Genomic DNA, 26,157 nt, shown 5'->3' on the forward strand with positions numbered 1-26,157 from the left:
CATATTGTTTTGTTCTAGATAGTGATGATACTATAATGTGACAAATCTTTGAGTCAAAGGAAAACACTGATCTTTTTTTTTGCTTCCAATTTGATTGCAGCAGATGTGGTTAACGCAAAGATGCTTCTACTAAATGAATTTTTTAGATGATAAACAATTAGACATAAAATGAATTTATTATTAATGGTAACATACAATTTCTCTCTAATCTAATTACGAAAATGTGATTAAATATAAATAGATACAATTAAATAATAAGATTATAAAAGTGTCCTTGGAAATATAAAATTTGTATGCCGATTTTGTGGACTATATTATTGTTGACCAATGTGAACTCTGTATTACCACAATTCAAACAAATAAATGTTTATTTTTATGTTTCTCATTTCCATGATACTCGGGTACCTCCAGAAGGAAAGCACCCGGTCATTTGGAAGGCTTACGTGGGGACACAGATTCAAAACGCAGAGGCCTTTTTGAGATCTTTAATGTGTAGTGTTACATCAGCCGCCGCCTGCCCATGGCTGCACTATATAGAGATACAGCCCTTGGCAGTCCACGGCTGATCTAAAAAACAATTAAAAAAAACAAAAAACTGGTCTGAGAGGAACTATGGCACCTACCTTTCTACTTAATGGAAGTAAAAAATTGTTGGCAGGCGGTGACTCGCCCTCTCACTGTATGGGACCCCTAATAAATCGCTGTAAAAATGCGACAAAGGGGCAACATATCATGCGCAGCTTATTATTGTTATGGTCAACATGCTTACACACTTCTTAAACATTGTATAAGTTAATAATTCGTAACAAAATTGGTAGTGAAATCTGTTAGTGGCTCGGGGAATAGATCTGCATGTAACGTTGTTTTCGTCTTAATAGGAAAACAGTGTTATATGCTTTTAGAAATTAAGATTTTAAACGCGATTTATTCATTACATTCAAGACATATATATGAGATATTAATCTCAGTCTCCCCGTGACCACGCTCGCCGTAAAGTGTTCGAAACGTCGGGTTAATAATATAATGAATAAATCGCGTTTAAAATCCGTTAAAAAGTTTTTAATTTCTAAATGTATAAAGCTCGCGTAAAATCAAACACAAGAAAATACAGTGTTATATGCATAAAACTCGTAATTGAGTAGAGGCAACATTGAGATATCGTACGTATGATAAGCAATGGTCTTTGTACCATCGCGACCTGGGGCAACGTTCTTGAGAAGACAACTCGTGTATTAGTTATACACGACAAAGGATATTAATTACTACACTAATTACGCTACGATCGCACTCCAGACATCGCGTCCTCTACATAACGTTCTCTTACAAGCTGCTGAATTTCATTATTTTCAGTTTTGTTCACGACCACACCAGTGTCTTCTTCCTTTTTAGCTTTTGGTTTTCTGACGTACGACTTAATATAAAAGTCCAGGAATAGGATTAGCATGAACATATTCTGAGGCAAGAATATAGCGGCAGTCCATCTCGGGAAACCGCAGCTGGGTATAAATATGATGACGCCCATGTGGACGACGTTGTGGAAGAACTGGATCTGAAAGTAATCAAAACCATACTTAAGCATTTATACATTGAAGTAGATTTCTTAAGGGAGCGTATTTGAATCGTGTGAATACATTATAAAGTTTACTTGGTTTGGAAAGCTATCTACGGAGAAGAGCTGGAGAAGAAACTCCATTAGAAAAGTGATATCAGTTATATAAACAAGTGAACTATCCTATGGTTCTAAAGTAACAACATTAATAATTATTGAACATGAACAATGTAAATATCTTTTACATTTTCCATGCCTAAATTCATAAATAGGTACTTTAGTAGGTTTTCTGAACTAATTTTAATTTTTTACATACGTTTTGAATATAATCCTAGATTAAATCTTTAATTCAACGAAGTAGTTTATTAAAGTTGATGTTATGAGAAAATTTATGAAATGTGAGTTATAAATATTATGTGATGTTTGAAAATGTCTTTCAGTGAACGTTACAAGACAGTTAAGTGGTTTAAAGAATTTTTGATTGAACTAAACGTTCTTTGTCTCTGGTATAAGAGCCATCGGGTTTCCTGGACTTTTTATATATGAAATATGGACATGTTACTCTGGGTCTACGTCGGTGGCCGCCGGTGGAGCGTTTGTGGCCGGTATATTGTTTTACCATTTTGATTAGAGAAACTGAATGAGGTTGTAAGTTTTAATGTAAATAAATGATCGTTCGTGTTTAGCATAATATATATCATTGAATTTTTTATAACTTAACGGTTACTTCACATTGGTACGCTCTGAAATAAAAAAAATAATTAACTCAAAATATTTAAAATGGAAATTTATACTGTATAACTTATGAATATTTCAAGTATGTGTGTCCTTAACTACTTGCTCCAAAAGGTCAAAGGAGAGTTACATTATACTGTGGCGATATGTTTCCAAAAAGCAAGGGTCAAAGGAAAGCCACCAACGCGAATTTTCATCACAACTTTTGCTCAGCCTTATCTTTGAAGACAGTTTAAAGAATGCAAAAACGACAGGGTGTTTGACGTTTGTGGAGTTTGATGTGTCTGTGTGTCTAAATGGGTGTGTATCGCTCTTTTAAGATATGAATAATTATTTTAATTAAAAAGAAATAAATCGAAGCCAATAAATCGTAATAAAATTCATTAAAATATCGTATTTATTGCACGTGATTTACGGTTCTTTTCATAACAACCTTAATTTACGCTGTACCTTTTAGAAAAAATTAATCGAAACTTGTCCATACGTTTCTAATTCTAAAATGAGCGTATTAAGTATTTTCTCAATACTATGTTAAGGAAGAGAAGAAACGCTGTGAGAATTGATATTATTTTTTTGCTGTGTGTTTAGAAATGGATGTTGATTATCTTAATTAAACAAACTGCACTTTTTTAGGACACAATTATATGTTAATGATAATGAATTGATTATTATGTTGCATAAATATAAACACGTGGAAACTACATTGTAAACGATTTATGGAAATATAGTATGAAGAAGAGCAGATGTGGCTATTGTGATCTTAAAATACGAAGACAATTGAAGGAGCATCAATGTTTAATTTTTTAAATCGCTCGCTTATAACAAAGTAGAATGATGATTAAAACTATATTTAAATCATATAATAATAAGCTTATTTAATGTGTCTTTCTCATTTTTCAAGGGTATTCTCCTTACGATTAAAAATGTCCATGTTAATTTTAATAACATTAACGACTATGAAAGAAATTATTGCCAGTTTTACCGGCTCCTCTCAGTAGAAACTGTATTCCGAAGGAGTGGTGAATATTAAATCTATGTTATGACGATTCTATAAGAAGACATTGAATAATTAATAGTTTGGGTATGAGTTTGAGTTTGAGTTTGAATGTGAGTTTGAGTCTGAGTTTGAGTTTGATGTTGAACTTAATTTTGAGTTTGAGTATGAGATTGTTACTAAGGTTAAGTTTGAGTTTGAGTATGATTTTGAGTTTGAGCTTGAGTTTAAATGTTTTTTTTTTTCTTAGCAAATTTTTGTGCAATTTTCAAAGGTAATAAACATGTACTTACGATTTGCAGCTGCGTTATATACTTCTTCCACCACAGGGAGTTCTTAACGCTGGGATACGCTACCGTCAGTAGATAGTACGAATACATGACAATGTGGACGAATGTATTGATCACGCCCACCATAGTCCCATGGCCACCTAGAAATAATGTTTATAGCATGTGAAACTAGCCTGTGAAATGGAGGTGTTTTTTTATGATATCACATACTTTAATATCCATGCTACACAATTTTGACTCTGTTTGTTTGTCTGTCTGTCAATAATCTCTTGAGTAGTGATAGTGAGTTATTATCATACATAAAGTGTGTCTGTTCCCACAATAGTAAGAAATTTCATAAAATAACAATGCTTTTAAAAAAGAAATCTAAAAAATTATGTTATTAATTCATTCAGTACGTAAGGGACTTTCTTGGAGCTAACGCAACAACATCGAATATGACGTTGTTAACCTACACCGGTATTAAAAATCTTCCGTTTAAAATAAAAAATAAATTACTCAGCCGTCCGGCCTTAGACCTCATATTTATAAAACCCGACCGCAGTAGGTATCTAGGAACTCACCTGGATAATAAGTAGCACAACCCCATGTCAACGCCACCATACCAGTGTGATGATAGACGTGAAGGAACGACACTTGATTAAACTTTTTCCGTAGCACGAAAAATATCTGAAAACATTTGAAGATAAAAGCCTATGTCAGATAGACTGCATACTTAGCATCAGCAGCAAGCACACACAAGGCGTCATTCGCGTCATAGCGCGGCGTCAGGCTAGCACTCTGACGCGCGCTAAGTACATGTTCTATTATAGAAAACATATGATTGAAACGTTTAAACTTATTTATGGGTAATCTAGTTGATCTTATTGCCTGTCAGAGACTTAGGGTCAATAAATGAAACCATGATATCATTATTAAAAAAACTAAGTTGCTTAAAATTGTCAGAATCGGACCAAATTTCAATGCAACCACACGGAAGGCACCGGCTTATCAATCAATATCGGTATCCCCAGAGTTTTCAGATTTAGAACTTTGACAAGCATCGAAGTAACTAACTACAAATAATGCAATAATAATGCATTCAAATTAGAAACCTTATCCTTTTTCGAAGTCGTTTTATAACTCCCTCCATATTCTAACTTCGCCCCGATTAACCCGGGATACAAAAATAATATAATAACGTCTATGCTTTTTAGTAAAGAGTGGCTTTCAAATGTTACCTTTTATGCATTTATATCGATCAGATATTTAAGTTAAATTACAATAAATAAACGTAATGAAATCTCATTTCACATATTCATACAGGTTCACTCAAAATTTCCCGATTATTTCCAGTACCATATTAAATAAAGCTTAACTTTAAACATTTTTCTACGTATAAAACCGTGGGTTAAATCATTTCGACCTCAATTACCAAACAATGTATGCGCGTGTATACAAATCTTTATTTCCAAGTAATTACAAATCATGGGCACATGTATAAATGGTATAAGAAAATCTTCACTATTTTTTCTACTATGCACAGTTATTAAATGAAACATAAACTGTATGTCTAAACTACTAAGAACATGGTTGAAAACTTTTTTGCGTCCAATTCAAATTTTGAAGGTGTGTGAAAAATTTAAAACGTTTATTTTTGCGCTTGATAATGTAAGATTTCTATGACTAAGGGCGAGGTATATGTTTTTGTAACAATTTTACTGATTTGGTTAGATAGAATAACTATTTTTTACAAAAAATAAACCAGCTTCGTATCGTCCGAACTTAAGGGAGGCAACTGTCAAATAAAAATCACCTAGGTCGGTTCACCTAGTCAAAAGTTCTGATGTAAAAAAAGAAAAAAAAATACAACCGAATCGAGGATCTGCTTCTTTTTTGAAATTTATTGAGAATAATACAAGCCTACATACGTTGGATGGTTAAAGTTTAGTTCTTTCTGTATTGAATAGGTAATTGATAGGAAAATGCTTTAGACTACATTACTTTATTATGACCAATTCAAACATTCTCTTCACCATTTCATTCATTCATTTCACCATTAGAAATCTGCAATTACACTGGCATAGGCTATATATGTACCACGAGTGAAACCGGGGCGAACAGTTAGCACTATATAATAATAGACGTACATTAAGCAAGAATAAAATATGTTGTAAAAATAGGAAAAAGTTAGTTTAGAGCAGGCAAAGATGCGTGTGTAAGCTAGTAAAAAAAGACGTATATTTTTAATTTATAAACAAATCATGCACAAGACTAATGAACTTCTGATGCGTAATTACATGTTGCTCGGCCTCGAATACAGTAAAGTTTAAATATTCATTATAGAAAATGGTCGAGTTCAAAATAAAAAGATTTTTTTAATTTATTTTTAGATAACTAATACTGTCAAATGTTTTCAAATGGATTTGATATTTTTGATTTGAATGGATTTGATCATTAACATGCAAAATTTTATACAATTATTAATTTATAAATACTTTTGTTTATAAATTAATAATTGTTTTTCAATTCTGGGTTAAAACTATTTTTTTACGTAAAGTATGAAACAATCATTTCAAACATTTCTTTACTAATCTTCTGTTGATATTTTACAAATGACATTTTTATACTACTCTATAATCCCTAAAAACACCCTTAAAATCAAGTTAATTGTCTTACTTTCTACAGAGTAGACGTAAAAAATTATTTAATACAGGTTGATACTCAATAGATACTAGATAGATGGATACGTAAAATCAAACACAAGAAAATACCAGGTGATACTAAATAAAGTTTAGTTACATGTTTCATATAAAGTTTGAATTAAATCGGACGAAATAACAGGTGAAGCTAATAAAAACAAATTAAAATAATTTAGTCAGTTAAGAAAAAGTAAAGAAAAATCACTGAAGCAGTTTGGAAAACAATCTTAAACTAAAATATTTAAATTGCGGTATTTCGAATAAACCTGAAAAATTCATTCTATAAATTCATCTATAGTTTGTTTGTATAGTAGCCTAGATTCAGACCACTGTTTTTGCGTACACAGATATATAAATGTGTTTCTACTAAAAATGCCACCTACTTCCCAGTAAAATACCACTTCAGATCATATAATGGGACAAAAGAAGAACAATTTTCTGTCAAATACAATAAACACCACGTCAGTCGATTTAAAGCCATAAATTTATCGAGATATAAAAATTACAACCCATTGGAGAACCACTTTCATTTTTGAGAACATCATTCGCAAATAGCCTATCTGTTCACAATCACAAAAATTTCTGTGGTAATTTCATCCTACTAATATTCGAAATACGAAAGTTTATAAGGATGTGTGTGTGTTTGTTGCTCTTTCACGCAAAAACTACAGAACCGATTGCAATGAAATTTGGTACGTATACAGCTGGACAACTGGAATAACATATAGGCTACTTTTATCCCGATATTCCTACGGAATACGGACCTACGCGCCTATTTATAATTCCAAACTTAAGCCCATACAGCGTCAAAAACTTTTCTAGTTAACCATACAAAATTCTTACCGTGTCCATAAGATCAATTATCTTCAGCAGGAAGTAGTAGTACACCAATTTAGCCATCGCCAAAGCGTCTTCTGAATTACTATGGTCGACCGGTTCACATATCCATTTGTATTGAAATAACCAGATTCGTAGCGACTGAAATGGTATCAAGTAAGATTTTAAAAATCGCCTCATCTTGTTACTTTTCTACTAGCTGATACAGCTAACTGCGTTCCAGCAAACAGTTATATAATGAGGTTAAGAATTTGTAAAATTAATACAACATGCCAAGTTCAATTTAAAAAAAACCTAGTGAGGACATGAATTGAATGTAAATTTAAAAAAGCTGCGCAAAGCTAGATATGTAACTACACCACGTAGGTTTCATTTGGCATAGAACACATACAGGACACCCTGTACACGTAAAATCAATTATATTAAACGGTATATAAATGAATGTAGGGATAAAACAAAGCTAGGGATGTACACAGACATTTTAAGGAACTCTGTATGCTATAAAAAATTGAATTAAATTTAATCTTATTAAGACAAAATACTTACGGCGATGAAGAGATACGCACAAACGATGACTTGAATTGCGTTATATATGATAAGGGTCCGCTCTAAATTGAAGGGCTTTCTATTTTTCATCCACTGCGGACCCCATTTAAAAACAAACAACAGGTACAAGGTTAGCATTGTGATTCCGAGGTAGGGTTTCGCTAGAAGTGGCCATTCTTTCGTTCTGGAATCTGAAACACATATTTTATAATATATTTTAATTGGTTTTGCACTTTTATATCATTCCTATATATTTTGAAGGGTATTTTAAAGAAGTAGCCTCGGCTTCGCTCAATTTGAACTAGGATGAAAAACAGTCTATTTGATTAATTTAAAAGACTAGAACTATTTTTTAATGTGGGAGTCGAGCACGCTTCGGCACGAATTGGGCCAGCTCGCACCGGGGAAGTACCACACCCCCACAGAAAACCGGCGTGAAATAGTGGCATGCCACTGTGTTTCGTACGGTGAGTGGGGGAGCCGGAGGCCCGTTTCTTTTTCCTCACCCGTCCCAGTCCATTCCTTCTTTCCTGTCGTTAATCCATTCCTTTTCCCTTACCCCAAAAAAGCGGGCTGCGAATTCACAGAGGCCCTACCTTTGCGAATGTTCATGGGCGGTGGTGATCGCTTACCATCAGGCGAACCACCAGCTCAGTTGCCCGCTATGACATAAAAAAAAAAAAAAAAAAAAAAAAACTAAATGATCCTGATACGCGATTCGAACCCACGTCTTTTCGACTTAACCATGGCGATTTATAAATTTTACATACGTATATTTGTATATAGTTATTATAGCAGTAGTACGTAGTTAGTTAGGTCAATTTCCATTCGACCACTTTTAACTAGTTACTCGAGCTTTATGGGCGACATATTGATAACTTGCCGGTTAAAATATCTCAATTCTAAATCTGCAGATTACAATTAATAGTCGGCTGTACATCGTTTTCTTAGTTAAATGTGCAGGAACGAGAAAGCTATCAGATGTTACCATGTTTTTGAAACGTCATATTTTAGCAATAGAGTTAAATATAGTACCTATCAACATATTGGTATTGGTGAGTGAGTGAAAAAGATTGAGGTCTATATAATTTTCCTTGCCATTCATAAGCCTATATAACGGCCTGATAGAGATGGCTTTTAGCCATAAGGCCGCCATTTGTATACTAGTTTTAAGTTGCTTTTGTTAAGTTTATTTTAGTTTTATGTTTTGTAAATGTGCAATAAAGAATAAATAAATAGCCAGGCGTATAACCTCTGCGAATGTTTATGAGCGTTGCTGGCCGCTAACCATCGGTATAATCCACTAGCTCCTTTGCTAACTAACACATAAAAAATAACCACTGCTAAACCCAGGGGACTGCATCTGACCGTCATAGGGACCGTCAGAGGCAGTATACTATATATATTTTATTATCAACCTGGAAGGAATTGGTGATTAAATGTATTTCAGGCTCGGATACCATAACAGCAACGTCGGAAGAATTCTTAATAAGTTCATATGAATATTTCCCGTTTTAAATAATCGTGGTAATAAATTATTGTAATATCATTAGTATGAAAGGTCAATCAGGCCGAGAAATTTCCAAAATCCATTGTTATAATTTTTCTATTGATGGATTTCTAATTAACAATACGAAATATGAATGTATAATTGAAATTTTTACTATTCATGCTTATTGGACTGATTTAGTATATTTGCATAATATCGCTAAGCAAACAGAAATTAATATATTTCGTAATAATAAATAATGCATAATTGCTGACCGTTTATGGTTATAAACTCACATTATTTCTTATCCTAACCCTTACTAATAATTTGTGTGTGCGGTTGTTTGTTTGTCTTGTATCGCCTCGCAACAGAGCTATTTTGTGAGATGATTGTGAGTGAGGGTATTCAGTGCTTGATCACAAAAACCTAAGGAAACTTAAAGGCTTTCCTAACCTTCTTCTTCCTTAACCTTCAAGCGTTTGACAGTTCGCGCATAAACCAGACAACGTCTGTCGAGTCAGTTAGTAACGTATGAAATAATATTACATAGAAAACTATTGATTTAAACTATGGACAAAGTTGACTGAACTGTATTTTAATGTAAGTATCGTTTGAATTATTTTATTATGAATTATACAACATATAATGAAATTCGAATTCAAATTTATTATTCAATTAGAATTCTTATTTGAATCGTCATAAAACAGTTTTAGCATTTACCACCGGTTCGTAAAGCAGTTTCTACAATGAGGAATTCTACTGCAGAAGCGGACTTATCCCATAAATTAATATTTTTTTACTTTCAATTTTATTACTGTCCTTGTGTCATAACAATGTCTTTCACCTATTCTTGAGTATAAGTCGGTGTACGTGTAACCTTCTATAGCTACCCTCTTGAGTAATCAATACTCAAGAGGGTAGCTATAGAAGGTTAACTTCATAATTACAAATGAAAACTAATTAACACAAATAACGAAGTCCCCTGACAATAGAAGTAACATTGTCGTTTAAAAATCGAATACATCAATAAAAAGTTCGCTAGTCATTAAAATGTGAATACTTAATTAATTTTCCAGTATTCGTCAATTGGTTTATAGATTAAAATGAGATTATTCTATAAAAATGATATAACATTTAAAGTTTAATGCAGCTAGCGGCTAGTTGGAGAAGCAAACACGCAAGCGAAAAGTTAGTATGTACATATTGTGCGTTTTATTTGAGTGTTCTACGTATTTTAACTGGACGTTCAAATTTCTAAATCTAACCAATAATATGTAGCTAATTTTAATTGTTTCATATTTATAGTAAAGAGAAGAATATTTTAGAAAATTCTTAGTATGTAATATATATGCGTGCTATTTGTATTTTGTTTATTTAAAGTTTGTGATATAGTTTGTTATGTCAGGCGAAAGATAGGTAGCAAAAGAGTGACAAGGACGTTGTCTTTCCGAAGTGAAAGATCTCATTGTCATGTGAATTTCCTCTGATTATTCTCCTACTAATATTATAAGTGCGAAAGTTTGTAAGGATGTGTGCGTTTGTTGCTCTTTCACGCAAAACTACTGAACCCATTGCAATGAAATTTGGTACGTAGATAGCTGGACAACTGGAATAACATATAGGCAATCATTTTATCCCGATATTCCTACGGGATGCTTCTATAAAAGTGAAAAGTCGCCAACAAAATTTACATTATTACGTGTTTTAGTACTTTGCAGAAGATAATGTTCACCTACTAAATCAAGCCTACAGAGGCCAGTAAACAATGCGCTAAAAATATTGTTTAACGTTATAAGCCCCCGGCTCTAAGATATAATATAGATAGACATTTGATTCAATGATTGTAATCATTTATTTCAATGTTTTTAATTTATCCTAGAACATAATTACATAATAGGCTTCATTAAACAGTGTATTTATAAATAGCTATATAATTAAATAAGCAAGTATGGACAAAGTTGCTATGATGAAATAATATAGCGTTAGTTATATAGTAATGAATTTGTTTTTAATGAATTTATACAACATATATAATATATGTATGACAGAAAACCAGATTATGAAAATTGCTAAAACATACGTGTAAGTTAATGAAATAATCAAATCACTTACCCGCCAATTCGTCAAACAAAAAATTATAACCAACAAACAGCTTTCTAATCAGCGCTACCATTCTGATAATCAATTTTTCTAATTAAAAACAGACCTTCCCTATTGCCTAATGCTGCAGTACTAAACAAAAAATAACAAACTCTTCCACTTATCGCTCCGGTCTACATATAATTTACATTTATTGAATACATTCACTCGGCCATTGGTAATATTTTTTTCTACTGACTCATTGAGTTTATTTTGTGTATGCAGACGAATTCAAATTACTGTCGTTCTCTTAATGTTATGTTTAGTATGAAAACTTTAAACGGAAAAGGTCGCTGACTTGCTTCAATTCTAATTAGGATATTTTATTTTATATTGACTTATGCTACATAGTTTTTTCATACAAATGCGAATATGTAGGTATTTTTATAGAAATGTGTGTTGCATTGCGCTTTAAATTAATTTTGTTTAATGTAGATGATGCGCTCCATCACCTGCGACTTGATGATTAAAATATATCTAATAAGTTCGGCGACAGCCTGTCTGGTAAACAGCGAATGGCAATCGCAGCAACTAAGCATTTTCTAAAATATTTACCTACTCACCATTAAAGCAATAGGGCTGCTACCTTTTTGATATAGTCTTTTTTCCCTATACATTGAGCTCTGTTGTGATTGAATTAAAAAATATGGTTTGCAATATAGAAATAAAACTGACGAATTGAAATAAATAATTTAATTTAATCGCGTTAATGTTTAATGTGTTAACCTTACAAGTATGTCACCCCGCGACTACAAACTCAGCAAAAGTATGAAACTTACATAATATATGGCTGTATTATGAGAATATGTATGATAAGCGATAAAAATTGAGTTCAAACATCTGTATACTACACAATATACCCTGGTAACGGTATTGTAATGATCGCGAAAATTAACGAAATACGAGACCACTCGTACTTGGTATTTTTAGGGCTTGTCGGATAGGACGTATTCTTAGCGCACGTCAGAACGCTAAGAATGCGTCCTATGATGGTAAATTGTGTTGTAGGAGTAGTACGAGCTAATGGCTATGTAAGATATAACGCTTTCTAAAATCGCATCAGGGCGCTAACCTGAAGCCACGTTAGGACGCCGAATTGTGTTGTACTTACGCGCTAATAGCTATGTCAGATAGAACGCGTTCTTAACGCACATCAGAGCGCTAACCTGACGCCACGTTATGACGTCAAATTGTATTGTACTACTAGCTAATTGCTATGTAAGATAGAACGCTTTCTTAAGATGCATCAGGGCGCTAACCTGAAGCCGCGCTATGAGGCCAAATTGTGTTGTACTAAGCGCTAATAGCTTTGTCAGATAGAACGCGTTCTTTACACACGTCAGAGCGATAACCTGACGCCATGTTATGACGCAGAATTATAGTGTAATGGGCTGACCACGAACAGCACATTCGCGACCGTTGGAAGCCCAGCACATCCCGAGATCCAAGCGCGCTATAACTCACGTTTCAACCATTTGTATGAAGCTAAAACACTGTCAGTTGGTATTTCCACAGATAAAATAATACTAGGTATTACTATGGTGGATCGGTTTCATTAGTCATTTCAACAGTTTCAACCACATAGCCACCCAGTGCATCAACGACTCTGAAAACTTTTTTTTTAATCCTTTTCCATACCCTTCCCAATCCTTTCCATTATTCCTATCGCCAATCCTTTCTTAAACCCTTCCCAAAAAGTCGGTAATCCATTTGTGGAGGCCTAGGGTCCGCAAAGGACCTTATGCCTCTCCAAGTGTTCATGGGCGGTGGAAGTGCTTACCATCAGGCGTCCCACCAGCTCCATTGCTGACTGTAATATAAAAAAATAAGGTTCCTCAATCATCAACTCCACAATACACAATGCCAGCGACTTATCAACTTGTAGATTTAAAATACAGTAGAAAAACGTTAATTTCAAGAAACAAGGTACACAACACGAAGGTTCAAGACCAAAAACGGGTGTGATTTCGACCTCTTACTGCATTAAATTTACGTAAACGATGAAATCAACTAATAAATTAATATGAAATTAGTTGCCCATATATAAATGATGATACAACATGCTCAATCAGCTTGGCAGCACGTGTTGTTGATTCAAGTTTGTTGTTAAACAAATGCTATTTGAGAAATATAAAGAGTAGACAAAAATTTCTCACGAGGCAGGCTTGGATGCCACGTCATTTCGCCGATTTCTCTCTGTACAATTAATTTTCATAATATGGAAAAAGTCTCACTGTGAGTTGATCGATTTTTATTAAGTCATAGAAATTAAAGATGTATGTATGGAGGCCCAAGGATAGATTGTAAAATATTTTTTTTATAAATGGCTCAAAAACACTCTCTATTACGATCGTCGATACGTCGATTCATTAAAATCGTTAATATTTATGGAAATTATAATACATTATACATATTTTCAGTTATATACGTCAAAAATCGTGAGAATTTCGCCTATAAAAGAATAAATACATAATTTATAGATACACGAGGCAGAACACGTTAAGAGCATTATTCCGAAATAACGTTCAGATATAATCCATACACGTTTTAATAATGCGAGAGTAACTGTATACCTGTCTGAAATTTAGAACAGAGGTAATATTACCTCTATAATTACCTCTGTTTATAGAGGTAATATCACCTCTGTTCCGAAAGGTAACAAACTATGTCTATACCGAATTTTATACAAATCGATACAATTTAGGCGAAAAGCGTAAAGAACAGCCAGACAGACAAACACAGTAAGTTAATTTCACACTATATGAGCAAGGACAAATATGCTCCATAGCGAATGATTTACATGGAGTATTTTTGATACACATCATATTGAGAATGATCCTCTGTTACTGCAAAGAACTTGATTAGTATGAGATCAATGTTTCTTTGAGCTTCCCGGTTCATAAGCCTTCAACGAAAGAATGAATATTCAACAAATGCATGAGTAAAGCTTACCTACTATTTATAATATATGAACAAACAAAATCTATGCTAATAAAAATAATCAGAGTGTTTGTTTGTAATAAATAACTGGTTTATGTTTGTATTTTAACTTACTTTAAGAGGAAATATTAAATCATTTGTTATAGTTTTATATAACAAATGATTTTCATGTGAAAATTGACTTTCGATTTAATAACAGCTGTTTTTCAAATATTTACCTGTTAATAAAGTAAACAATCTGGACACAAATCCAACAAACCATAAACTATTAAAATCAGTTCAGTTAATTTTGAGTCATACGTGCCGTAACTAACACGACTTTATTTTATGCGTTTTCATTGAGTTCAGTGACACTCTAATATTAATGACATATATGTTATACGTGTATCTATCTATATAACATACCATACGACAATAATATAAAGAATGTATACTTATTAACATGTCTATTTTACATACAAAACAACAATTAAATATGTCTACTAAATCCAGAAAACGTAATTGTAAAATTTAATTTTTTTGTTAAATAACGTAGTAAATGCTTTAATAACTGAGAATTATTTTAAAGAATAGAAAAATAATTTCTGGCAAATCTGTTACATAAATTTAACTAGTTGCGCCTCGCGGTTTCACCCGCGTAAGTTCGTATCCCGTAAGAATATCGGGATAAAAAGTTACCTATATGATATTCCAGTTGTCTACTTACGAAATTTCATTGCAATAGGTTCAGCAGTTTTTGCGTGAAAGAGCAACAAACACATCCTTAAAAACTTTCGCATTTATAATATTAGTACGATAGTAGGATTGGTTTTTTGTACTATACATTATCATGATTTTACACAATACATCTGTACTTAAAGACTCACTATCAATGACGCTGCGTTGTTCAAAGCCACTAACTTATCTCTGAAATGAAGGGTTCCGTCAACATCGCTTCAGTGTAAACTTTACATTCCGGGCAAAACTTTTTATAGCTTTCAGCATATTTAACAGACAGCACTTGAAGTATTCAATGATAATTCAACACCTTTAGTTCGATTCTTTATTGAATATTGTAACTTTACAATATTTGAAAAAATAAAACAATGAGAAAATTGGATGAGGACGGACGCACGATTAATTAAAAATATAATATGTGTTTTGTAAAATTTTTATAGGATAGGCCCCTACAACTGCATTGCCAGCTTTTGGGGAGTAGAAGGATAAGAAAAGATTGACAACGGAAATAATGCTGAACTAAAAATGTGTGGAGGTGTGGGGAAAAGGATTCGGCTAAAAATTTGTGTGTAAAGGTTAATGGATAAAGCTGCCTGCCTATTGAACTTGGCCTCACTTTTCAATATATAAATATTTATTTTTTTATTATCGAGAGAAAATATAGACTGACATTTAGTAATGAGCAAAGTTTACGCTATGCATACCTCTACTTTTTGCCATGGGCCAGGCACGAAGTATTTGATGCAGCTGAGATCTTCACAAGAACAACAAATGGATTTTGCTCGAGAAGAATGTAAATTATGTAGTTGTTTATTTTGTTTATGCTTCAATTTACAAAGATCAAAGTTTAAAGACTTTACGTTGATAAAATCTCTAATAATATTGGTGTTATTACCGTGGAGATGCGTCATTATTACACAATTTCTAAGACTTCCTCATGGTCTAATAGAACACTTTGATTATCGTTCTATTTCAAAAATAGTTAACTGCACAATATACACTTATTTTCTTGAGTGCCGTGGCTCAATTATTTTCAAAAGAAGCAATAATATCATTTGTGGGTTTGTTTGTAGAACTTGGTATATTTCCATATCTATTCCATGAATAATTTCAAATTTTCTTTAACCAGTTTAAAATTACTAATCAAAGTTGTCACAGTTCAGCTGAGGGTAAATAAATAAAAACACTTGTATTTCGTTACATAATTCCTTTATTTTCAAAATGCATTTTTTTGAAAAATATATAAATTAAACCTACAATTAGAATCTAACTTTATAGCTATGTATTATCTACAAACAGATAGATAAATACTATGAATAATATGTTAACTACAATTATAGCTATGTTAAATGGTAAAAGTTTCCGACGTTAAACCAAATAATAAGAAATTAACGACTTGAAGGAGGAAAACATATTAATAAAGGGATATATCAAATAAAACGAAAAAAGCTAAAATGAGTATTTCATCATTATTTCAATTTGCTCACTACAAACACTGGATATACTCAAAGAAATTGTCTTAAGAAGAACTATTTTAAAAATAGCACACGTTGAAAATAAATTCACCATAAATTCATTATACCTTTGAGATAAGACTCCAATACAAATGTCTTTGTTGGTAGAATATAAAATACCAGAAATACGCTACTCAATTTTTAATGCACATCATTTACGATAAAATAAATGAGACTAGATCATATTAAGTCCAAAATAAATTATAGTTTAAAAAAAACACGCTTTTATTGCAAATTGAACTAAAAACTAGAAAATAATTATTGATGACAAATAATTTTTTATAATTGTAGTTGCAGATGAAACATTCGATCATAATGGATCACCTCAAAACAAAATTGTAATAAAATTTAAGTTATTAACACAATGATTCAATTCAGAGCAAAAGCGTAGTTAGTTAATGGAAAATCTTAGTTTAACGTTGTTAAAGACCCTCGGCGCGTCTACTGTAGAACTCTCTTAGAAATAAATATAATTTATCAATTAATTTTTTTACTCCTTCTCGCACAAAGGATTCATAAAATAATTTATTAATCCTGGCAAATCCATTAAAGATAATGGGAGACTATTATTAAAGTATTGCATTGTCATCGGTGCTTGATAGGTATGCAAAGTTTCAAATTAATCAGACTACTGGAAATTAGTAAAAATCTTGAAGCACTTTAAAATAATTAAAGATGATTTCTTGCTTACATTGTTTGCTTCACGAGTTGATCATCAAGCTTCTTATTAAAATTTTCAGAATGATATTGTATTAACTGCTAATAACGTAGTATGTAGCATACAATATTATGATGAATATGCTTATTTGATTTATTTTTCATATTAACATTGGTATTGTAATCTCTGTTTCGACTGATTAAAATACATAATAGACCTCGATGTTAAAAAAAACGGTTACATTATAAAATCGTTATTTATCTGGTTTTCTCTGAAATCTGACTAGTATAACGAAATAAGGTATTTGACTCATAATATCTTACTCATTGTATCTTGAACCTAGATTTAGATAGATATTTATTAGTATTTTCTTGTGTATGATTCTGCGCGAGTATTATACATTTAGAAATTAAAAACTTTTTAACGGAAGTTGAACGCCATTTATTCATTATATTCTTAACCCGACGTTTCGAACACTTTACAGCGAGCGTTTTGAATTAAATCGCGTTTCAAATCCGTTAAAAAGTTTTTCATTCTGCGAAGTAACAGAATACTCATTCAATTATACAATTTATAGTTACTCCGTGCTTCCCTTTCGGATAAGATTTTTTTTTTTGTAGTTTACTTTTGTTTATCATAAACTTAGTTTATAAAAAAATAATTGAATCAAATACCCTACTATGTAATAATAGCTCTTAATTCAACTTCCTTAGAAACGAAATTACATTACATATAGATACAACTAATAAACGATATTTATACTAAAGCTAATATTATTATTATGAAAAGTGTATCAAAATCATAATTTCGTCTCACTTTGTCCAGACCGTTGTCGCGCTATCGAATCTTCGAATGTTTGCATTTTTGTCTCACCAGTTTTCATTTCAGCTTGTTCAACCTTTGCTTTTGGCTTTTTGATGTATGTTTTTATATAAAAGTCGACGAAAAGTGTGAGCATGAACAGATCATTAGGGAGAAATACTAGGGCAACCCATCTGGGGTAGCTACAGTCGGGCTTGAAGACTAAGGCAGCCATGTGGACGCAGCACCAGGTCAGTTGTAGCTGTAAAATATTAAGGTAAACGTATAAATATGCATTAAAATATTTGAGTCAGCTATTGCGTTTTCATGCTTTGTTGTACACATAAATAATAATAAATAACTACGCACAAAACGTTGGATAATTAGGCCGAAGTAAATATTTAATTACTCCATTATGCATTGTAATGAAGCCGTGGCGACTCAGTGGTAAGGTAAGACCTATCTAGATGGTAAATTAGACCTTGTTTTTAAACCAAAAGCTGGGGTCTTACACTGAAAAAGCGTATCAGAAATAAATTGATTTCTAAATTTGCCTTCACATTATTCACATCACCACGACTCAAACAATAAAAGTCCGACGACATATGCCAAGCTGCACTTGACCAACGTGTTAGTGGTAAGTATTGCCTGAACCCTCTTAGAAGATCTGACTCTGCAGTGGAATCCAAATGATATGTGAGCTGATGATGATTTTGTTAAGTTTTTTTAAATTAATAGAAAAGAAATAAGTTCTCATCAATACCCTCTATTATCTACATTAACCCAATTGGTAAAATATGGAGTTCTCTTAAAATAACTCATTCTTGAGTCGACGTACACTGAACAAAAACCAGGTCTCTATCACTACATAGCATAAAGCTAAGCCGCGTTCCACCGTCTGTGAGTCTGTATACTTAGATCTTAACAATATGAAACATATTTTGGTAGTTTTTTTTTTTTAATAGAAGGAGTGATTCAAGACCAAGGTTTGTATGTATATGTGCGGAACCGCGGACAAAATTTTCATATTTCAATCGGTAATTACTACACGTGTACACTACAAAAGGTATTTATCTACACTTGCGCACACGCTCTAGACGAATTTGTCGTGTTGTGTCCTAGAAATGAACGTCGAATATAAATCTGTAACCTTTTATAGGTGTAGAAAAGACTATTATTGAATACTAGTTTGATACTTTTTACTAGAAAATGCTATTAGAACAAACTACAGATTTGATAGTACTAAAAAAGTGTGGTCATATCATGTAGCTTACAATTTGTAGCTGGGTGATATGTTTCTTCCACCACAAGGAGTTCTTCACGCTGGGCACGGCGACAGTCAATAAATAGTAGCTGTACATAACTATGTGTACGAAGGAGTTGATCATGCCAATCAGTGTACCGTGGCCGCCTGAAACAGACATTAGGATATCACACTAATATTATAAATGTGAAATTTTGTTTGCTTGGATGCTTGTCCGTTAATCGCGTTGAAACTACTGAACGGATTTTGATGAAATTTGGAATACAGACCGGGTGTGTGCTAACTTGGGTTATTAGTTACTTTTTGTTCCGATTAATGCTCCCTTGGGTATAAAAGGCAGTGAGAATCTTGATATCTGGGCAGAGCTGGGAGTAGCGGCTAGTATAATATAATTATGTAAATAGCTGTATGTATGGAATTTTAGTGACCGCTCCGATTGAGCGAGTGGTGGTGGTGGTACTCATAAAAACCCCGCGGTCTGGCAGTACACAGAGGGCTGATCACCTACTTATCCATTAAGAAAATCATCAACGACCAGTGAAACTGCGTTGTTACTTAACAATGCAATATTTTGTGAATTAAAAAGCCTTACATTTACGCAGCACCTATTGTGAACTAATTTTGATGTAACAAATGCTGTGTTCAATGTGTGTGAAACAGTCAACAATGCTTTTTATTTAATTTTTTTCTTTTTTATCCATATTCATTACATAACACAGACACATTATACATGAATAATGTAAACATAAACTTATTCAAGTTACACCGTGCACCAAAATATGCCAACGTCCGCTACATATTACGTTTTTTTTTGTTTTATCTTTTAATGAGGGTAGATTTATCTAATTTGTTTGATACCTGGCAAATAAGTAGAAGCTCCCCATATCAGTGCAACCATACCGGTGTGATGGTAAACATGAAGGAATGAAATTTGATTTTCCTTTTTCCTTAACACGAAGAATATCTGAAATCATTGCAATTTAAATATTTAGATGTCTTAATATAAAATAAAATATTTACAATGAGTATATTTCAGAAAGAAATCTTCAGATAATTATAATAATTTCAGAATTTTTTAACATCAGCGCCATCTATTATCGAATTTCACAACTAACGAACCACATCAATACAATTAAAATTTCCACAACTCGATCTCGTCGAAACCCGTTTCTTTGTGGGTTCCAGAAAACATAAACGCAAATATATTATGAACTCTATCTCGTGCTTTCATCGCTTTCATCTCTTAGTGTACTTAGAAGATTCATAAAAAGACGTTTGCTATAACTTTGTATGAAAAAACAGAAAATCAATAAAGTATACAATACCGTATCAATCAGATCTAAATATTTCAGCATATAATAGTGATACACGAAGCCTGCGACCTTCATTGCGTGCGGGTTATCAGTAAAGTCTATGGGCTCGCAGAACCATCTGTAGTTCCAGCCCCACGCATACACGATTGTCTGTAAACAAGATGATCACAAAATTTAATATTTTCTTAATTCCAGTGTTTTTCAAATAAGGAACAATAAAAACAGCCCGAAAGAGATTAGACACCAAAGTTTTGTTATATTTATTTATTGCTTCATCCTATCTTACTAGTCCTATCCTACAAATATTATAAATACGAAAATTTGTGAGGATGAATGTATGTGTATGTTACTCTCGTTGTGATTAGTTTCAGAACTGCAAGAAGGTAAACTGTATGTATAATAATAAATAATCTTACTTATATTTAAATAAAAGACTCGCTTTAACGTTAGAATCTACAAAATTTTCTCACTTGGGCTCATACTGTTCACATGATGGGCATGTAAGGACATTATTTAATCCAGGCGATCCTAATCCGTATAATAAGATAAACCATGAAATAATTGTATTGTCGGCGATCCTTGATAAATGTGCAAAGTTTGAATATTATATTCAGCCCATTTAAAGTGTGTTAAAGTCGAAGTTTAAAGTCGAGTCTGAATGAGAAAAATAAATATTTATAAATCAGTGTTGAAATTTTTGTTTTTCTACGGAAAAAAATTGAAACTAAAACTCGTCGTGTTAATAGTATAAACTCAAAAAAAAAATATTTAAAGAAAGTGCATATATGCGCATTATCACTCCGTAGTATAAAGCAAAGTCGCTTCCCGTGTCTGTCACTATGTATACTATGTATACTAAGATCTTTAAAACTTCATAACTGATTTTGATGGCCTTTTTTTAATAGATAGAGTGATTTAACGGGATAGTTTATGTGTATCATAACGTCTATTAAACTTATACGAATTTAACGTTTGCTTTTACCGCGGCTAAAAGCTAGTATATAAATAAAATAACACCCAATGATGAACCCACAACTCTTCAAACAATTGTTATTCAAACAGGACATTAACTTCTGATACATTATACTTTGTAACGACGTTCTGTTGAATTTAAATGACGGATATGAAAAGCAATATTCAATAGTATTCTGTTTTACGTCAATAAGTTTTTATTATAGCATTTTTTTTAATCTATTTTATTTAGGGACTTTGAGTCAATACTGTAGACAATATTGACTTAGTAGTCAGTCCCATAGTATACACAGAATCTTAAGACTAATCATTGACTAGTATACGCCTTGTGAATATATAAAAATTATGCTAGCTTAAATATTGGCAAAACTTCCCTCTTTTTTTAAACGATGCAACAAAATTACATAAATTTGCTTCATGTAAAGTCCGGTTAAAATAGGCATTATGTTGTGATCGAATAATAAGAAATTCTAACAAAGCAGAATTTTCGTTGAATTTTTGGGGTTTACAGCACACACCAGAAATAAAGTGCTAAAAATGTCATGTTTTGAAATTTCGGATTTCTCACCAAAACCTCACGTTTTACCAAAAAGTATAGTCTATATATATTTTTTTCTTAATCTTGTATGTTACTACTATTGAGGATTTTATAGCCTTCGGTATAATCTACGGAATATGGTTGTTATTTTTATTTATTTTTTTAAGTAGGCAATCGAAATTAAAAATATACTTTACAAATTAAAGTTGATGAAAGAAATGATTTCTGTTGTTTTTATAGAGCTTATTTATGTTGACACTTCACTCACTACTCACACGTAACATTTCTGCGACAGCTGCTTTGGTCTCTCGTCAAAGAGCATGTTTATCTGTGTGTGTGTGTGTGTGTGTGTGTGTGTGTGTGTGTGTGTGCGTTATCGAACATTTCTATGGAGTTTCCGTACTTTTCCCCATTTATACTTTTGGTAAAAGTAGTCCTCAATTCTAAACGAAATTCACCAACACTATAGGCCAGTGTTGAGCCAAATCTGTTCTTTTCTAATGAAAATACCAACTAATGGGGTACAAGCTGGTTATTTATCCTACCCGCAATGGAAATATAAACCAAGTTGAGAAAGAAGCATCGAAATCTAAACGTGCCCTAGAGTTAAAATTTAGAATGTGGAAAAAATATTTTTTTCTAACTACAGTTTTCAGTTCATTAATTTCTCCTTCTTTGCCGCCTGCAATCTTTTCTCTATACCCATTATCCAAACACGCTGGCAACACAGATATATTTACTTCTGCAAATAGACTTCATGGCCAGTGATGGTCACCTAGCATCAGCTTATTCTCTAGCTCAGCAACCCACGCTAACATAAAAATAGTCATACCTCTATAAATACGTAACTGCACGCCAAAACTTGTATCAAATTGTGTACGATCATCAATTTATCAACATTGTATGGCGGTCTATTCTTCATCCAGTTTGGTCCGATTTTCAATACAAAAAGTAAATATAGGCCAAGTATGGACAAGCCCTGGTAAGGTTTCGCCACCAAGAACCACGATTTAGTCCGTGGATCTGAAATTTAGCATTATGGAATATCATTAAGAGGATTGGAAAACGATCGTGTTGATCATTATCACCATTGTGTATAAGAATATAGTATAAAGTTTTATAAAAAAGCTATAAAGAAAATCAAAATTAGCTTTGGCAATTAATACATTGATGAAGGAAAGGAGTGGCAACAGGATAAAAGAAATGTTCTGAGGTGACTGGCTTGAGCTACCCTGCTCATTGCACGAAACAATGTAACTATCACATACTACTTTTTGACCTAATTTTTTATGATTGTTTTAATAATTTTAGCTTAGACAGCATCAAGAAAAAAAGAAAGAAGAAGAAGGTTACAAGTTTTTTTTTTTTTTTTTATGTCATAGCGGGCAGCTGAGCTGGTGGTTCGCCTGATGGTAAGCGATCACCACCGCCCATAAATTTTCGCAAAGGTAGTAAGTACCTCTGTGAATGCGCTGCCCGCTTTTATGGGGAAGGGAAAAGGAAAGGATTAACGACTGGAAAGAAGGAATGGACTGGGATGGGTGAGGAAAAGGAAACGGGCCGGGTATAAAAAATACGAATTTTCTTCATGTAATATAAGTATATTATTATTATGGAGCACATATTATTTGGCCAGCGTACACCGAACCTAACATAACCCCATAGAAAAAGAAAACTCCATAGAATAACGTGAAATAGAAACATATAACTCAGTGGGTCAGTGGGTGTACCGGAGACTGTCATCTTTTCCTACGGTTCCCAGTTCATTTCTCTATTCACATAGTCAATCCTTTCCTTATCCTTTACTCTATAAAAGTGGGCAACTTTTTTTCAACAGGCCTACCTCTGCAAATGTTCATGGGCAGAGGTGATCGTTTACCATCAGGCGAACCACCAGCTCAGTTACCCGCTAATATTATTATTACATAAAAATAAAGAAAATTACCTGTTAGTTCGTCAAACACAATATTGTATCCATTCCACATCATTTTCAGGAGAGTAGCCATTTCTGCAATGTCATCGTCATTTTATAAAATATTATATTTGGCGCCAATCAAGCTTACAGCGGACAGTTTTAAAACTTCTTACATAATACAGATAAAATAGCAATGAGATCACAAAAAAAAAAAACAGGAAAAACCGAAAAATCGAAACCAGGTACATTAAAAGCTATTTAAAATCGAGTCCTTTTTAAAAAAAATTATTCGTTACTAAATCTAAAACTGATAGCTTTATAAAATGCAATATAATGTTTTGTTCAAATTTACCAAAAAGTCTTATCTCAAAGTATTCAAAGTAAAGATCAAAGACAGAGATGACAACAATCGTTCAAATTTATTCAATACTCACTTTAATATTTTCTTTAAAAAAATATGTAATGCGTGTGCGTTGTAAACGTTTTTTAATAAAATAAATCAACAGCAGACATCCACGAACGATGCTTACGACAAATGTATTTAAAATAATCAGTAAACATAATATTTGAATACTTAAAACTGAAAACTTTGATTTTGCATTGTAAATCAGAAAATCATTAACCCTTTCCTGCTATGAATATCAATTGAATAAAATCGGAGGGAAATAAAAATTATTGCTTTCGCTAAATTATATTTGTTTGACTGTAACTAATTTGAAATTTGAATATATGTTAACGTTCTTACCCATTTTTTGTTACAAAAAGTTTTTCCTAGTTAATACGCGTTATAAACTTGAATTCACAGTATACATCCTACTTCCTACTAATATTATATATGCGAAAGTTTGTAAGGATGTGTGTGTGTTTCTCTCTTTCATGCAAAAACTACCGAACGGATTTTCATGAAACTTTGCGATATATTTATAGCTTTGATATTAGAATAACATAATAAGTTTAAAAGGTTTTTTTTTATAATTTGGCGGTAATATAAGGATAACTGTCTAGTAAAGTACTATCAATTACTCTACTCTGTTATCTATGATACAGTTAATACCCAATTTTCGTTACATTTTTCCCTAGTTAAACAGGCGTTAGCTCCTCAAACATAAACTACTAGCTACGCCCCGCGGTTTCACCCGCATATGTCCGTATCCCGTAAGAATATCGGGACAAAAATTGCCTATATGTTATTCGAGTTGTTCAACTATCTACATACCAAATTTCATTGCAATCGGTTCAGTAGTTTTTGCGTGAAAGAGCAACAAACACACACACATATCCTTACAAACTTTTACATTTATAATATTAGTAGGATTTCTTGTAATTATTGAAATAACGTTTACATATTTCGCAAAAACTATTATACGTATAAAGTATTTTTGTTTAAACTCGAATCACAATATAGGGTTAACGTTATATGTTACGATTTATGAACAATTGAACGGACATTTATAACTTTATACATTATTTTACACAATTTGTTTAAATAAGCAAATAATAAACTTAATTAGCATTTTTTTATTTACAATTAAAGAGGTCAGACGTTAAAAAATTATACACTACGTAAAGTTTTTTAATGCTTTATCTACGTATAATAGTAATGTTATCATACAGGCAGGATCATATAAACCGCATACAACTTTTAGAATCACGAAACCACTATATAAAATCAATTTTTTCTATTGTCGAAAAACAGTTCCTAGGCATACTCATAGTTCACATAGTATATAACATCATAATCTCAATCTTTGTCAATAAAAGTGCCATTTTATTTAAAAAATTGGGCTAAAACATATATTTAAGTAAGTCACGAATACTTTATTCATTTTTGTGGTGCTTTCAGTAATTTTAATAAATGTTGTTTTCTACAACAATGCACATTAAAGACTTCATTTCAAAATTATCCAGTCACTTGGATGGATTATTAGTTTTATGTTGATTTTAGGGAAGGTATAATGTGTAATTTGCTAAAAACGGTCCAAGAGAATTCGAAGTGTGCAAAAAATAATGAAAGGTTAAGATTCAGGCGAAAAGTTGGTGATTGCAGAAATAAAACTCTATCCATAAATATAATCCATAAGTATAAAAAATGTCATAAAAAATAGCCAACACTGAGTAAGAGCGTTACAAACTGAAAAATGTTTCTTGCCTTTCTTTTTTGGGGAGATTATTATTTAGTGGACATAGATGTAGCTATCTTCAGGCTTTAGCTTTGTAGAACCAGTGACAGGATCAGAGAGTGAATCAAAACTGATATTACGAATT

The 26,157-nt window shown here is 32.4% G+C and overlaps 2 protein-coding genes across 2 annotated transcripts; both read right to left on the bottom strand.

Moving 5' to 3' along the window:
- Nucleotides 1-1,276: 1,276 nt before the first annotated feature.
- LOC119831220 (elongation of very long chain fatty acids protein 4-like) lies at nt 1,277-8,379 on the bottom strand. Its single transcript, XM_038354511.1, has 6 exons — nt 8,361-8,379; nt 7,633-7,823; nt 7,093-7,227; nt 4,132-4,237; nt 3,572-3,708; nt 1,277-1,549 (listed from the first exon to the last, which is right to left on the bottom strand). The coding sequence occupies exons 1-6, from the start codon at nt 8,377-8,379 to the stop codon at nt 1,277-1,279; spliced, it is 861 nt and encodes a 286-aa protein (XP_038210439.1).
- A 9,509-nt stretch (nt 8,380-17,888) lies between these two features.
- LOC119831221 (elongation of very long chain fatty acids protein 7-like) lies at nt 17,889-23,983 on the bottom strand. Its single transcript, XM_038354512.1, has 6 exons — nt 23,923-23,983; nt 22,810-23,000; nt 20,480-20,617; nt 20,013-20,118; nt 19,165-19,301; nt 17,889-18,152 (listed from the first exon to the last, which is right to left on the bottom strand). Exons 1-6 carry the CDS (start codon nt 23,981-23,983, stop codon nt 17,889-17,891), a joined length of 897 nt encoding a protein of 298 aa, XP_038210440.1.
- Nucleotides 23,984-26,157: the final 2,174 nt, after the last annotated feature.

This window comes from Zerene cesonia, chromosome 13 (genome assembly GCF_012273895.1).
Source record: "Zerene cesonia ecotype Mississippi chromosome 13, Zerene_cesonia_1.1, whole genome shotgun sequence".
NCBI classification, from domain to species: domain Eukaryota; kingdom Metazoa; phylum Arthropoda; class Insecta; order Lepidoptera; family Pieridae; genus Zerene; species Zerene cesonia.